The 15,270-nt window shown below is 39.1% G+C and overlaps 1 protein-coding gene across 1 annotated transcript in view; it reads left to right on the forward strand.

The window, feature by feature from the left end:
• The window catches only part of dock5 (dedicator of cytokinesis 5), a 38,057-nt gene that overhangs the window by 10,781 nt on the left and 12,006 nt on the right, over nt 1–15,270 (forward strand). The window contains exons 9-26 of the mRNA XM_059337043.1: nt 759–840; nt 1,440–1,569; nt 3,827–3,899; nt 7,459–7,601; nt 7,764–7,889; nt 8,028–8,152; nt 9,506–9,604; nt 9,818–9,890; nt 10,012–10,115; nt 10,343–10,523; nt 10,830–10,927; nt 11,032–11,121; nt 12,267–12,367; nt 12,509–12,643; nt 12,732–12,843; nt 13,211–13,281; nt 13,518–13,624; nt 13,775–13,911. Of these exons, the coding sequence (XP_059193026.1) occupies nt 759–840; nt 1,440–1,569; nt 3,827–3,899; nt 7,459–7,601; nt 7,764–7,889; nt 8,028–8,152; nt 9,506–9,604; nt 9,818–9,890; nt 10,012–10,115; nt 10,343–10,523; nt 10,830–10,927; nt 11,032–11,121; nt 12,267–12,367; nt 12,509–12,643; nt 12,732–12,843; nt 13,211–13,281; nt 13,518–13,624; nt 13,775–13,911 (1,987 nt within the window). The remainder of the gene's footprint in view (nt 1–758; nt 841–1,439; nt 1,570–3,826; nt 3,900–7,458; nt 7,602–7,763; nt 7,890–8,027; nt 8,153–9,505; nt 9,605–9,817; nt 9,891–10,011; nt 10,116–10,342; nt 10,524–10,829; nt 10,928–11,031; nt 11,122–12,266; nt 12,368–12,508; nt 12,644–12,731; nt 12,844–13,210; nt 13,282–13,517; nt 13,625–13,774; nt 13,912–15,270) is intronic.

Below are 15,270 nucleotides of genomic sequence, written 5' to 3' on the forward strand. Positions count from 1 at the left end.
ATGGGCAGTCTTACAAAGTGAAAAAAATCAGAAAATATTATTAAGAAATATAATTAGTTATTGTAACTGTGGAGAATAATAATAGTGGCTTGAGGTTGTGCATTCGCATCACTTAACTTTCCACAGGTCTGATGAAGCAGCTTCAGCAATGTTTTAAATTAATACTTAAAGCTGCAAGGCTACTAGTTTCAGGTGTTATGAAGCTGCTCCTTCTTCTGCTTGCTGGTGTAGAAAACGTCTCTATTCTAAGCTTGCCAAAAACGGTGCCAGCATAAATAATGGAAGTGATTAAAAGAACCTCTAAGACAAAAAAAAAATTAAAGTGGCTACAAAGTAAGTTCATCTCTATGAATGTTAATGAAGTCTGAAAACTAAAAACACTCAGTCCCCTCCAGCTCCCAGGGAATGATTGTGCAGCTGACCCTGACCTTTGGACCCTCTGGAGAGGGCAAGAGAAAAGACATTAGGCCTTTTACACAGCAGAAATTTTTCTTTTTCATTTCTTTTCATTTGCAGGAATATTGCAGGTGTAACTAACAACCATTAGTGGTGGCTATGCTCATTTCAGTTATACCAGCAAGCCAAGTTTTTCTGCTATTGTTTTTCTGTGTTTGGCAAGTCACAATTCAAAATATGCAATCATCTTAGAATCATCTTGACACTTTAGTTTTCACATTAGTAATTTTATATTTTCCATTTAACCTGATGCTTTTGGATAATGAGATATCTAACTGTGTTTCTTATTTGAATTCATGCAGTGAGAACTTCCTGGTGCGCTGGGACAGTATGGGGATGCCTAAAGAAATTGAAAAACTCAACAACCTGCCAGCGCTATTCACGGTAACTGAATCCCAGCCCACTAACAGTATTCCCTCTGCTTCAGGTTGAAACAGTCCAAACGCTGCCTGAAATCTCTGACAAAGAAGAAAATTTGCCTCCTGGATCGCTCTTAATTTGCTTAAAGTTTCACTGAATGGCTCACATTCATGGCACATCTTTGAAAATTTGAATACATTTGCCTCTATTATATTGCTGCTGTTTATGTTAATGACACAGTCAGCAGTTTCTCACAAGCAAGTCGCTGTATCAACTTGCATGTGTGCCACCAGGAAATAGGGGTTCAGAATGTGATAAAACCACATTCATCAAGGCAAAGAGATGAGCTTTTCTCATTATATTTACTTCCTGAAAGGACACAAGTCAAGACCCCTTCGACTTGGAAAAATAAACACATAAAGATGCTGGAAAGCGATATGTTTGCAGGTTTTATTGCATGTGTTTATCCTGTAATATTTGCCATCTGGTCTGCAGCTCCTGCCACTTGAATGCACATAATAACAGGCCGATGACACGTACAATCCACCGCCTTTTCTATTTAATGCACCTTATCACTTAATATGCCATTATAAATCTTCTTTATGGTTGTCCTTTGCATCCAGGACCTGAGCAGCAGTGACTTGATGAGGCAGCGACTCTTCCTGGTGTGTCAAATCATCAGAGTTGGTAGCATGGAGCTCAAAGAGGGCAAGAAACACACTGGAGGACTAAGAAGACCGTTTGGTGTGGCTGGTGAGCTGCTTTTCAAATGTCTGAATTTTTGGTTAGCCCAGTAGTTCCCAACCTTTTAGGTCTGATGTTCCCCCACAGCCCTGTCAGATGTACTAACCTCTTTATCAATTCCCAATGTTTCCAAATGTGTGACATCACTCATTATATGGGATTATATGTGGATATTTTAAATGTCCATACAATTAAACTATTTATTATGGTTGCTTTGATAAGCAATATTGTACCATAAACACTAAGTATTTGTGTTATTGGCACGATATTGCTGAATAGTTGAACCGTTTATCCACTATTTTAGTAAATTATTACTTTTAGCTTAGGTTAACTATTTTAATTGTTTATCAATTGTTTTTAGCTCATGTGATTTATTTCAACCAAATGTCCTTTGCTTTTAAGTATTTCAACCGTTTATATATTACTTTTAGCTTTTTCAGTGGTTTATTTAAACTAACTAATTTGAACTATTTAATCAGTTACTTTAGCTAACTATTGAACCATCTATCCATTACTTTTAGCTATGTCTACTGTTTATCCATTACTTTTTACTTTAGCTAACTATTTCTATAGTTAGCTATATATATATATAGTTAGCTATATTTAAACAGTTTATCTATAACTTTGAACTGATGAGAATTGTTTCAACCATTAATCCATTATTTTTAGTTTGGGATAACTATTTACACGATATCTATTACTTTAAGATAACTATTTGACCATTTCTCCATTAGTTTAAATCAGTACATTACTTTTAGCTGCCTTTTTCAATTGTGCTACCTTTAGCGAGTAACTGCTGTTCATCTGTTACTTTAAAGTATTTCAACCATTTATACATTACTTTTGGCTATTTCAACAGTTTATTTAAGCTAATAGTTTGAACTGTTTAGTCAGTGACTTTAGCTAATAATTTCTACTGTTTACTTTAAGTTAACTACCGAACCAGTTATCCGTTACTTTAAGCTATTTTAGTTTATCCATTATACTTTTACTTTAGCTAACTATTAAAATAATTTATCTATAACCTTTAGCTGATGTTAATTATTTCAACCCCTTTTAATATTACTTTAAGCTTATTATTTCAATGGTTTATCCATTTGTTTTAGCTAACCATTTTGACCATTTCTCCATTACATTATACATTACTTTTAGTTGCCTATTTCAATTGTGTTACTAAGTTAGTTAATTAAGTTAGATGCCTAACAATTGCTGTTCATCTGCTACTTTTAATATTTCAACCATTTATCAATTAGGCTACTTTTAAGTATTTAACCATTTATTACTTAAAGGCTATTGCATTTGAGCTGTCTAGCCATGACTTAAAGCTTTTAAATCCTAACATTTAATGTTGCGATATTGATTAGTTTCAGCTTCCTGTTTGAACGCCCGTCCTTGATTGTTTACTTGTTTCCATGCACTGTTACATAAGTGAACTGCATCATGTTACAGCTTACTTGATAAGTGGATTTTTTCTTCTAATCAAACCATAATTTTGATTTTTTTTTCTGAGCTACTGAACAATCTTTCAAAATCCCTTGGCAACTGCAAGAGTAGCTCCTGGAGTACAAGTTCCCCCTGGTTGGGAATACCTAGTTTAGGCAATACGAAAAAAAAAAAGAAAAAAAAAAAGACACCACTCCTTTCTGATGCAATAGTTGCACAAATAGTTCTGTTGAGTTGTAAAAATGAAGGATCCATGTGCTGAATGAAATGGGAACACCTGCTTCCTGACCTAGAAAGTGCCTCCACTCTGCCTTGGCAAAGGAGTGGGTGGAAATTGGTTTAGTACCCGTCTTTTTGTTTTTGGCCAGATGATTAGGGGATTTGATGAGGAATAGTTTCCTCTGGTGTTCCAGCAAATGGACTGAAACCAGAGTCAGAAAGAACGTTTCACTCAGAAGTCCCATTATTCATAGCCAGGAAAAAAAAATCACTTTAGGAAACAGAGCTGGGTGGAATGAACAATTCAGAAGCATTTGCAAGCTGGAGATCAAGAACCCTCAATCTGTTTTACTATGCTGGCTGTCTGCCGTGCCAGGCAACAGGTGAGTGGGATCCAACACCTGGCTCAGCTTTTGTTTTAGAAGGAGAAAATATAGTTTTAGTGAGTAAATTAACTTTTAGAACTATTCAGACCAGTTAATTCCTATTTTGATGTTGTTTTCCAAATAACAAAAACACCAAAAAACTGTATTGCATCTGTCAAATTAGCTTATCCTTGACAGCAGTCTGCTGCCTCACTCTGATGCTCTCTTTGTCATTGCAGTGATGGACGTAACAGATATCGCCCATGGCAAAACAGATGATGAGGACAAACAGCATTTCATCCCCTTTCAGCAGTGAGTGTTTTCGACGTTGTCACACTTCTTACACTGTTAACAGGCTCAACCTTGTTTTCTAAAGTCACACAATAATAATAGAAAAGAATTGGAATAGGATTCGAGCTATATTTGCTTACTGTGTTCCATCACATCTTGTTGAAGGATGCAATTCAACTTTTCCTACGTTGCATTTCAAGGACAAATATAAAAAAAACTTTTCGCAATCCTGAGTGTTAGCTCTTTTCAAAGACGGGCTTCAAGCCATGTTTCCATAGCACCTGCACAATGGGGGGAAGAGGATGATAATACACTCGCAGGTTTCCTAGATGGAAGAGCCCCAAAAATATCTTGCCTGATTCTTGACATCTAAACCAAATTTTCCTATCGTTTTACCTCTATTTGTCTCTTCGCACTGTCTCACAGTTCTCTGTGTGTTCTTGAGGAGATACAGACCCCAAAACATGTTTCTGTAGGATAGAATAGTTATCAGGGCTCAAAAAATGTTTGGATGAGTAAAATAAAGTTAAATATTAAATGTGTTTCCGACCTGAAATATAAAAGCCTTTTGCATTTTGTGTCTTGAGGCCCATTTATTAATCTAGACTGAAAGGGAGCAGTGTGTAGGATTGCGGGGGATCTACTGGCAGTAATTGAACATAAAATTCATAATTATGTTTTCATTAGTGTATAATCATCTGAAGCTAAGAATTGATTTTTGTTCTCTTCATATCTGGATATGGAGCAGGTCCTCTTGCATGGATTCTGTCATGTTGCATGTTTCATGTTTCTACTGTAGCCCAGAACAGACAAACCAAACACCGACTCTAGAGAGGGCCCTTCACATTTTTACAACGAAATAAAGGCCACTGTAGGTTCTTAACACTCTTGGAAAGGGAGGGGTAAGCAGACAGGTATTCACTTTGTTGCAGTCTGCACCACTGGATGCCACTAAATGTGACAAACTGAACCTTTAAACATGTGTTGTTTCCTAAGTATGTAAATAGAATTTACAAGTAAAATTAAATAAGTCAAATAAATGCTAATTCTCCTAGTGTGAACTGTGCAAAATTACCTCTTAAGCTGTCCAACCTTGGCAAACGGATTTTTATTTCACTAACACGGAGTAACTTATTTGCCACTGGATATCATGAACTACATGATCACTAATTGATAACAAAGGTCATGCTAAATGCATTTTTCGTTACAATAAAAACGTATATGCACTCATCAACCACTTTATTACATGTTCAGACATGTGAAACGTTAACACAAATATCTAATTAGCCAATCACATGGCAGCAACTAAATGCATTTAGAATGAAGTTAAATCGAGCATCAGAATGGGAAAGGAAGGTGATTTAGGTGACTCTAAATGTGGCATGGTTGTTGGTGCCAGAGAGGCTGCTCTGAGTGTTTCAAAAGCTGCTGATCTTCTGGGATTTTCACACACAACCATCTCTAGGGTTTACAGTGACTGGTCAGAAAAAGAGCAAATATCCAGTGAGCCAAAATGCCTTGTTGATTTCAGAGGTCAGAAGAGAATGGTAGAAAGGCAACAGTGACTCAAATATCCACTCGTTGCAACCAAGGTATGCAGAAGGGCATCTCTGAACCTGAGCAGATGAGCTACAGCAGCAGAAGAACACACCGGCCACCATATTAGGTACACCTTGCTAGCTAATAACGTGGCCGGTGAGTGTATTTCAAAGGCTGAAATAACAACAGAAAACTGATATTTGATTTGACAGTTTTTTCCTCAGTTGCTAAAGCACATTTTCTGAAACACTGTTGCATTTCCCAAAACATTAAGTGCAATTACCACATCAGTCAGTGCAGTGCAACACTTAATTTCGAATTTGCAAAAGGCCGTCAAAACATTTAACTCATGAGTTTAAAGCAAATAACACATGCGTGTTCATGATTGCTTAACAAGACTGTCAATTATCTAAGGAACTGTGTTAGTAAGATCACTGACATTTTGTTTCTATGTTTTACTTCTCATTTAGACATTCAAACAGTAAGCCTAAGAGAGAAGTCAAAAACAGCCAACTGCATCTTATTAATCATAACTCAAATTAAATGTCAGTTTTAATAAATGATCTACAGTGTGAACCTCTTTTCACAGGAACCTCCTTACAGTATCTACAAGTAAATCAACAGTATCAACAGTAAATACAAAATATGAACATATTGTTCAGCAAAGGATGTATCTGTGCAACACATGAATGTAGATCAGGAACTAATGTAGAAATTTATCTGCCTGGTGCATTTTATCCACCAAAACCCTTTGTCACTGTGAAACATCCCCCTTTTATGTTTCTTCTGTGACATCCATACAGGCTACTGGTCGACTATGTAGACTGAGACATATTCCGTCATGTATGAGTGACTTGTTGTCCTTCTGTGATGTTTTCTTGTCCATTTTCAGTAACTGTGGGACAGAAAACTCAGTGTCACCCCTTTTAGAATACATTGGTTTAAGTTGTATTTTGAAGCTTAATTAAAAAATTATGTAATAACTTGCACACAATTGAGGATGAGCATGTTGTCTTGTCTGTGGATTAGGAATTGGACAGTGTTTTGGGAATTGTAATTTTCATTTGACAGTTGTGCTAAAGCAAGTGAGGAAAAACTGTGATGACATGACTCTTTGATCAATTTAAAGGGATAGTTTAGATTTTTTTTAAGTTGTGGTGACAAATCAATATTAGTTTAAGTGTATGCCATATTTGAAACATTTTCACCACTTGACCTTGTTGTCAGACAGCCTTGTTTAAGTTCATGTGGGAGACTGAAGCCGTTAACATCACCATAGAACGATCCATTTGAACTGGGAAGTCGAATATCCGATTTTCCTGATGGAGAGAACCCCTTGAAAGCATTTTATTTTCGACCCGCAAAGTCAGAGGAACCTCACAAACCCTGACCTTCAAATCCAAGATGGGTGCTCCATTGAAAACTTTAGTAATGCAGTGTATCAGCACTTTTTTCTCACTTAAATCTTAATCACACATACATTCATTACTGACCTCGATCTGTGGACATTTTGGTACGATGTTTGCATACATTAAAAAAAACGTGTAATGGAGCGTTTATATAAAGATAAATTTGGCGTGCAGTGAAAATAAAGGGAATATTATTCATAAGAGTGGAGTTGGTACATGCCAAAAATAACCAGCAGCAACCTCTCTCGGCTAAGCTTTTATGTTGATACTCCTGCCTGCTTCTCCAAACTGATGGGCTTCCAGCCGGCATCTACTTTAGGTAATAAGCTGACCATGGATAAGTATCTTATGCAACCCGAATTCAAAAAGAAAGAAGTATCCCTCCAATTAAACTGCTCATTAAGAAGTATATTTTACAATACACACAAGTAGTACAAGTCTTGTACTTGCACTCTGTGCTGCTCTGCTCTTTTGTAGCCACTTGAGGTAAGTGGGGTGTGGGGAGGGATAATGGTGCATCTTGTCAAAGATCCAGAAAGCCTCACAGCAGCTCCCCTGTCCATTTGTTTGTCACCTGTCAGAGATGCTGGCAGCTGATTTTTCTCATACCTGTCTCGACGCTTTTCTCCCAGGATAGCTATGGAAACCTACATCCGTCAGAGGCAGCTCATCATGTCTCCACTCATCCCGTCTCGAGTCATAGGAGAGAATGAGCCGCTCACTGCTGTCTTCAACAAAGTCATTGCAACACGGGAGGTCAATCACAAAGGCCAGGGTAAAATGAAGTGCTCACGGATAGTGTGTTCCCCTGTGATTTCAGAGGGTGCCTCTAAATTGACCTTTCTGTTTTGAGGGAATGAAATGATGTGTGAGGGGTCTATGAGGTGGGATCTTTTGGTGTCTGCCTCATTGAATTTCTTTACATGTTTGCTGGCAGGGCTGTTTGTGACCCTGAAGCTCCTCCCGGGGGACCTCGCTCAAGTCAGGAAGGACTACCCCCACTTTGTCGACCGCAGCACCGCTATCGTCAGGAAAATGGGCTTTCCAGAAATCATTCTCCCAGGTGGATTGAAGTCTTTGTTGCTAGGCATTGCTCTACATGCACCATGGTCATGTTCATTTTTAATTGCTTACAAAGCCGTGAGAAGGGATTTATAAATGCTCAGCACATCCACCTGATCATCTATTGTCCTTTTTACAGGAAATGTGAGGAATGATATTTACGTAACCTTGCTGCAGGGAGAGTTCGACCGTGGTAAAAAGAAGACCCCAAAAAATGTAGAGGTCATACTGAGTGTCCACGATGATGAAGGCAATTCCATGGAGGTAAAATAGACCAGTGAACACAACATGTCCTCTTTATTTTGTTTTTCTAATAAAGCTGTGACTACCTCTGCTACCATTTTCTTCTAACAAGTCTTTTAATCCTGCTGAAAACCTTTTAGCCATGTTAGAGACATGGCTCCATGTATATGGCTCTTCCATGTTATAGGAACTATAGGATGAATGACATAACATTTGGGAGACACATTCATGTCCCTCTCTGGATGAATTGCTCATCTTGTGCCATTTTCACTTCTGAAATTACAAAAGTCCGATAGTAGTTACACTAATGAGATGTAGTGTAGATGTTTAGTGCCGATTAGTAAATATAGCCTGTTCTAAACACTTAATGGCTGGATATCCTGAATTCAAAGTAATCTCTGTAAAACACCAAAATGTTCCAGTTTTCAACTTTCATTCACAAATTGACACAGTTTACACCACAAGCCGCTGTCTCGTTAGGCGCGTCTGTAGAAAAAAAATCCCCAAAAGACGTAACACAGCAGAGCCTTACTGTGACCTGGAGCTGCACTTTCCCAGACACAATGTCACGACTGAAGTCAGAGATGACTTGAAAAATCCTTCTACTCTACAGAAGTCAGCTATGTGAAACCTGTGTTTTTTGGTTTTGTTTTCAAGGCTTTCAACACAAAACAAACAGAACAAATACATGGCATACCTCAACAAAAAATGTAGTCTCACCATCAATAAAGAACCAGACATCCAAAGATAAACGGAAAAACATAAAAGAAAATACTTATAAATAAATAAATAAATAAATTATTTTTGTGTTTTTATAGTGTTCCCAATTGACTGGTGAAATAAGCAATTGTTATTTTAGTTTAAATAAATAATTCAAACCATTGATATCATGTAACATCTTTTTGAAGGAGAATTTGAACATATAAATGACAGCTGTAAGGGCCTAAAACCAATGATCTCCTGACAAATCAAACCTCTGTAGTCCTTAATTGAGTCAAATAGTGACCTTAAAATTGAAAGCCTTATAAATGGCTTTGGAGAATTGTGACACCACTAATAATTAAAAAATCATACTTGATTTTAGTGCTGATATAGACATTTATCATGTCCGGATGAAAACGCCTGGAACGCACAGTACATGAATGTGCATGAATTTGTGCTTGGGGGTATGAAATTAAGGTCATCCTATGCTAGCTTGGCCGTAGCCTCTTAGACTTTCTAATTATTCCCAACAGCTCTATGTGAATGACGAGCTTCGTCTTTTGTTACTGTAACTATGGTATTAGTTTGTGAAGGCTTATTCCAAAGACACCAACATGCACATTTATATTGTTCTTATCATGTCCACTAATCTCCTTCCTTCATTTGCTATAGAAAGCGATATTTCCTGGGGCCGGCTATGATGGCATCTCAGAGTACAAGTCTGTCATCTACTACCAGGTGAAGCAGCCTTGCTGGAATGAAACGGTGAAGGTAAGCTCATGTCAAGGATCCACATGTGCAGCTCAGTGCTTCTAACATGACATCTCATGTTCTTTAATTAGTTCTTCAATGAACTAATCTTCAGGGGAAGATATTGACACAGGACGTGCTGCTCATACAAATCTCCCAGCAGATAACATTTCATCCAGATGTATAATCCTGTGTTCACTTTAATTCCTGCGACTTTTCTCTGCTTACTGCAAGGTGACAATTCCCATTGAAGATGTCTGCCGCTGTCACCTGAGGGTGATGTTTCGACACCGCTCCTCTCAGGACTGTGAGTGACTGTGTCTTATTTGTATGACAAACACCCACATGTAATCCTGTCACTACGTTTAATACAGCTACAGTGACTGTTGCGGCGCTGTTCTCATCTTATGCTCCTGTTTATCCTTCAGCTAGAGACAAATCAGAGAAGCCCTTTGGTATGGCCTTTGTCCGGCTCATGAGAGGAGACGGGACCACGCTGAAAGATGGCAGGCACGAACTTATCGTCTATAAGGTACCGTAGCTGGATTGTGGTTTAGTAGGAAATTTAATTCACTGCACTTATCTTTAAAATAAGCAGGAGATTGTTTTCTATCTAATTACACAAAAATCTGTGTCTTGAATAGCTGACAGTGGGTAGATGGATTATGCATGAATTTCTCCTCAATCAATAAATATGAAATTAGACCTCCATCGATCAATATGCTTCATGATTCATTCCCCCTTTTATGAATTTCTTAGGTTGATGTAAAAAAGGCAGACGATGCAAAGGTTTATCTCACCTTGCCAGCGACTTGGACTGAAGTGGAGGAAAAGGAGAAGCAAACAGGGAAGCAGTTCCACCATTCAGGAGTGATTCCTGTGACTAAAGACAGCTTCCAGATCGCTACGCTCACCTGCTCCACTAAACTCACTCAGAATGGTACCGTTGGGCAACATTTCTATTTTTCCCACACTTCCAACCTCTGCTCTGTGATAACTAAAAGATGTCGTATGACAGGTTAGATTCTGCAGCGGATAGAGGTGCGGTGCCACCATCATTTCCTCCCCCCAGAAATTAATTAAGCTCATCTGTGTTGCTCATATTCTGCTGATGTGTTGATGTTGATTGATGTAGATCTAATTGGGTTGATATTGAGATTTCAGGCTTAAACACAATTATCTTAACCGATGCTGTAACAGAGGAGGCTGTCACTTTATGTATTCTGATGTATTCATGTTTTTCCAGTGGACTTACTCGGCCTGCTGAACTGGAGGTCAAACCCTGAGGATCTGGATCAGAATCTGCAGAGGCTGATGGAGGTCGAGGGAGGGGAGATTGTCAAAGTAAGTCCTGCTGCACTAAATATGTAAATTTCTGCCACCTTTTATAGATGTTGTATAATGTCCTTTTTAATAGCACTTTTGTAACAGGTTTCTGTTTTATGCAGTTTCTCCAGGACACTCTTGATGCCCTGTTCAACATCATGATGGAGACTTCAGAAAAGGACACCTATGACATCCTGGTTTTCAATGCCTTGGTGAGTTTTTCATCAGGGCAGAGTAGGCCTAACTCTAGAATAACCCGGCCTTTAATGTGAAGCAGCAGCTGAATGATGTTTGCTGTAGCAGTGAGTTAATACAGCTCTGGCACAGCTTCACATGCATGCATTTTTTTCTGTGAATCTCTCATGCGTGCAAAGGCAATTTCAATCCAGCATGAGAATGGAGGACTCTGCTACTTAAAGGAACAGTGAGTAGGCTTTCGGGGAATCCATTGTGCGAATTGGAATATAATAGTCAACGATTTGTTGGAAGGAGTCAATGATGGAAACATGGTTATGAAACAAAGGATCGTTTCATTTGGGCTATATGGGGGTGCTGAATGTCTGATTTAACATAGACATTTTTGGTTTCTCAAAATAAATCATGATATGTAGTCAATGGTATTTGGTATAAATATCAGCCTATTAATAATACCTCTAAATCAAAAATCAGTCGCCTTGGTGTGTATGAATAAATCACCTGATAGACTAAACTTCAAATCTGCAGGACCATCAAAACCTCAGAAAGACTAAATAACAACAGCATAATAATAATGTATTTATCCGAGCACTCGCATAAGAACGTAGCAACATCAGATCCCCGTATGCATTTCAAATTTATTGAAGATTCTTTGTCATCAAAAACCAAATTCGACAATCATTCAACTATAGGCAAGACTCAAGTCAGATTCGACTGTAAATCCTTAGCTGGGGATACCTCTAATAACCTGAATAACCTAATCGTTGTGTTTTCATTAGCTGAGATAGGAACGGACAAACTAAACTCTGACCTTTCATGTTTTTATGTTACCTGAAGGTAGGTTCTCTGACATGCTTGGAAAGGGAGGGGTGAGCGGAGGGGTATTCCGCTGGTTGCAATCTGCATCCTCACCACTAGGTACCACTAAATCCCACTGCTGCTTTAACAATGACAATTAGTTAATAACATAATTTATATATATTGCTGAAAGTGCTAACCATAGATTTGATCAAAAACAGGGTTTGAATTCATAAATGTTGAGGATTATAATTTACTGGGTCAGATATCTAAAAGGTTGGGAATCATTGATATTCCGAATATGCATGTTTTTTAAAAAACTTGGACATGACTCCGATTTATTTTCCCTCTTGTTTATAACCAGGTGTTTATAATCACGCTTATTGGTGACATCAAGTTCCAGCACTTTAACCCGGTCCTGGAAACCTACATCAACAAGCACTTCAGTGCCACTTTGGCTTACATGTGAGTCTCCATTCTGTATTTCCCACCTTTGATCTCTTACGCCCCTTCATATTTCTATCTTTAGTAGTTTTTCTGCTCTTCTTCTCCACCCACACCCAATTTACCAACAGACCTTGATTTCTGACTCATTCACTTTCTCAGGAAGCTAACCAGGGTGCTGAACTACTACGTGGGCCACGCTGAGGAGCCCGCCCTGACTGAGAGGCTCTACGCTGCTCTCAAAGCTCTCAAGTACCTGTTCAGGTTTATTGTACAGTCCCGGGTCCTCTATCTCAGGTATCAGAGGCGGTTCCACACACTTCCATTCTTCACTCTCATATTATAAAAAACATATTTTGATGCAATGCCCATTCTTGATTCTCAGATTCTACGGGAACAGTGAGGATGGGGACGCTTTCTTCAACTCCATTCGCAACCTTTTCCTGTCTTTCAACACCCTCATGGACAGACCGCTGGACGAGGGAGTGAAGATAAAGGTAGGTTGAGTCAGAATGGCTGATGTGCCCAGTAGCTGTGTTTATCTTTGTATTATTGATCAGAAAAGCATGTGGAAACACTCACCAATTTATCCTTTTCTTGCTCGAAAATAAAGCTAAAATGCAGCCAGTCAGTCTCTGTGAAGATTTTGCTTTTATTTTTCGACTTCAGTAGTCCAGCTGTGAAAATGTGTTAATGGCAAGATATTGAGAAGTTGTACAAATTACCTGCAAAATGAGTGTGTGCTCCCCGTTGGCAGTCTCAGTAAGGTGAGGAAAAGCTCTGGTAAAAGGCTTGTTTTACTAGAGAATAAAAAGTGTCCCTGTGCTTCAGCCTGACAAGACCTGATTCTTTGCTTTTTTGCAGGGAGCAATATTGAAATACCTTCCCAGCATCATTAATGACATCCAGACTGTGTTTGATCCCGTGGAGCTCAGGTAACTCTCCAGAGGGTTTGCACAGCAGGAAATGATAATTGCCTGACTCGCTGCAAATTATCATATTTACCTCTGAGTAAAGGAGGCGTTATTCTCAATTCTTGCTGCTGTAAAATCAACCCGTCATGTGTGCTGCTCATTAGTCCTCTGTGACAATAATTACTAGATGTAAAATGTGAACAGCATTCAAATTGTCACAGCTGCTTTCTGGTTCTTTTCTTTCATTTTCTTCTCAGCGTTCTCCTCGCGAAGTTCATTGAAAGCATTCCCGACTCTCAGCTCGTGCGTCAGAAGCTTGGCTGCATGTGTAAAATGGTGGAGAGTGACCTTTTCAGGCAGCCAGGTAGGAGTCCTCGAGGCTTGAACACCACATAATGACATTTCACACCAGATGAAGGGAAGAAAAACTCACACCTACATGCAACTTTGTCAGGTCAGCTCCATTAAAAGGAAATATGCTGTATGATCCGATGAATACAGTGTTTTTCTGCAGATTGTCGAGATGTGCTCCTGCCACTTGTTACGGACCAGCTGAGTGGACAGCTGGACGACCACTCTTGTAAACCAGACCACGAGGCCTGCGCCCAGCTGCTCAGCACAGTGTTGGACAACCTGGACCGCAAGGATGTGGTGAGGAGTCAGAAGTCACCTTTAGACACGTGGAGATTATGCTTTTAAAGGGTCGGTACACACTAATTACAGAAAAACACATCTAGTCAGCATGACATTGTGGGTATGAGCAGCCAAAATAAGTTTCCTCCACAGGGTGGCTTGGCTCACCCTTACACATAGGGTAAAGAGCTTAGACATCCGCTGGGACATCAGAGTGAAACTGCTGCTGTTTTGCATGGAAAGGAGCCAGTTGAGGTGATTCGGGCCTCTCTTTAGAGGTTTTCTGGGCACGTCCAACTGGAAGGAAGCCCCGGGGCAGACCCAGAGCATGCTGGAGGAATTACTTATCCCATCTGGCCTGGTAGCATCTCGATGTCCCCCTGGAGGTGGTGGAGGACGAAGCTAAGGAGAGGAACGTCTGGGCTGCCCTGTTTAGCCTGCTGCTAGATAAGCGGTTTAAAATGGATGGATAGTTGGAACGTCTAGTCATGCATATAGTTTGGGTTTTATTTGCCTAGGTTTTGAGATATTTGTCTCTGAGATTTCTGCTACCATCCCAGGACGGTGGGGATGAATAGAGGCGTTTGTGATGCACAGAGCATTGAAAAAAGTCAACATCTCTTTCTACAAAGGATGTCCCAGTTAGGTAGATCTCACCCAGAAGCTTTTCTATAATACATCACAAAATAGCGTAGACTGTATTTAAGAAGAATAGGTAAATGTACTCACTGTGGCATCACCCATTGGTTTGTGGTCTGCTGTTTTGAAGCCTCTTGTTTGCCATTTTGTTTTTTTGGCACCAGAAGTGACCATATTTGGACAAGAGGGCAGATCTGGCTGAAAATCGAAAGACACTATGCAAGACACTAGTAAAAAACAAAGGTAGCTTCCACAGTTTGAGGTAAACCAAAAACAAGTTTACAGCTATATAGAGACATTGTTACACATTGTTACAGATTGCTATCCTGATTGCTAAATCAGAGTATGTTTTACAGGCTTCTATTTCACTCTTTACTAGACCATAATTAAAAAAATGGACTATTGCTCTATTGAAAAAACTTTTAAACCATAAACACATTGCGAAACTACGCCCAGTGGAGTCGCCCCCTGCTGGTCATTAGAAAGAATGCAGGTTTAAGGCAGTTATCATAATAGTTACAAAATAGATAAGCTGTAGTTTATTTCTTATTTCTGCTGAAGAAGTGTCCCCAAAGAAAACCTTTGACAGAGTGCATTAGAGTGTTCTTCGGAAGCCATGCGCTGTTAATTTTAAAACATTTAGTTTTTTCAGTGTTCTTCGGAAGCTGTGCGCTGTTGAATTTTTAAAAATGTATCTTTTTCAATTCAGTGAGCACCACAAAAGAAATGTTATTCACC

This window comes from Centropristis striata, chromosome 7 (genome assembly GCF_030273125.1).
Source record: "Centropristis striata isolate RG_2023a ecotype Rhode Island chromosome 7, C.striata_1.0, whole genome shotgun sequence".
Lineage (NCBI taxonomy): Eukaryota > Metazoa > Chordata > Actinopteri > Perciformes > Serranidae > Centropristis > Centropristis striata.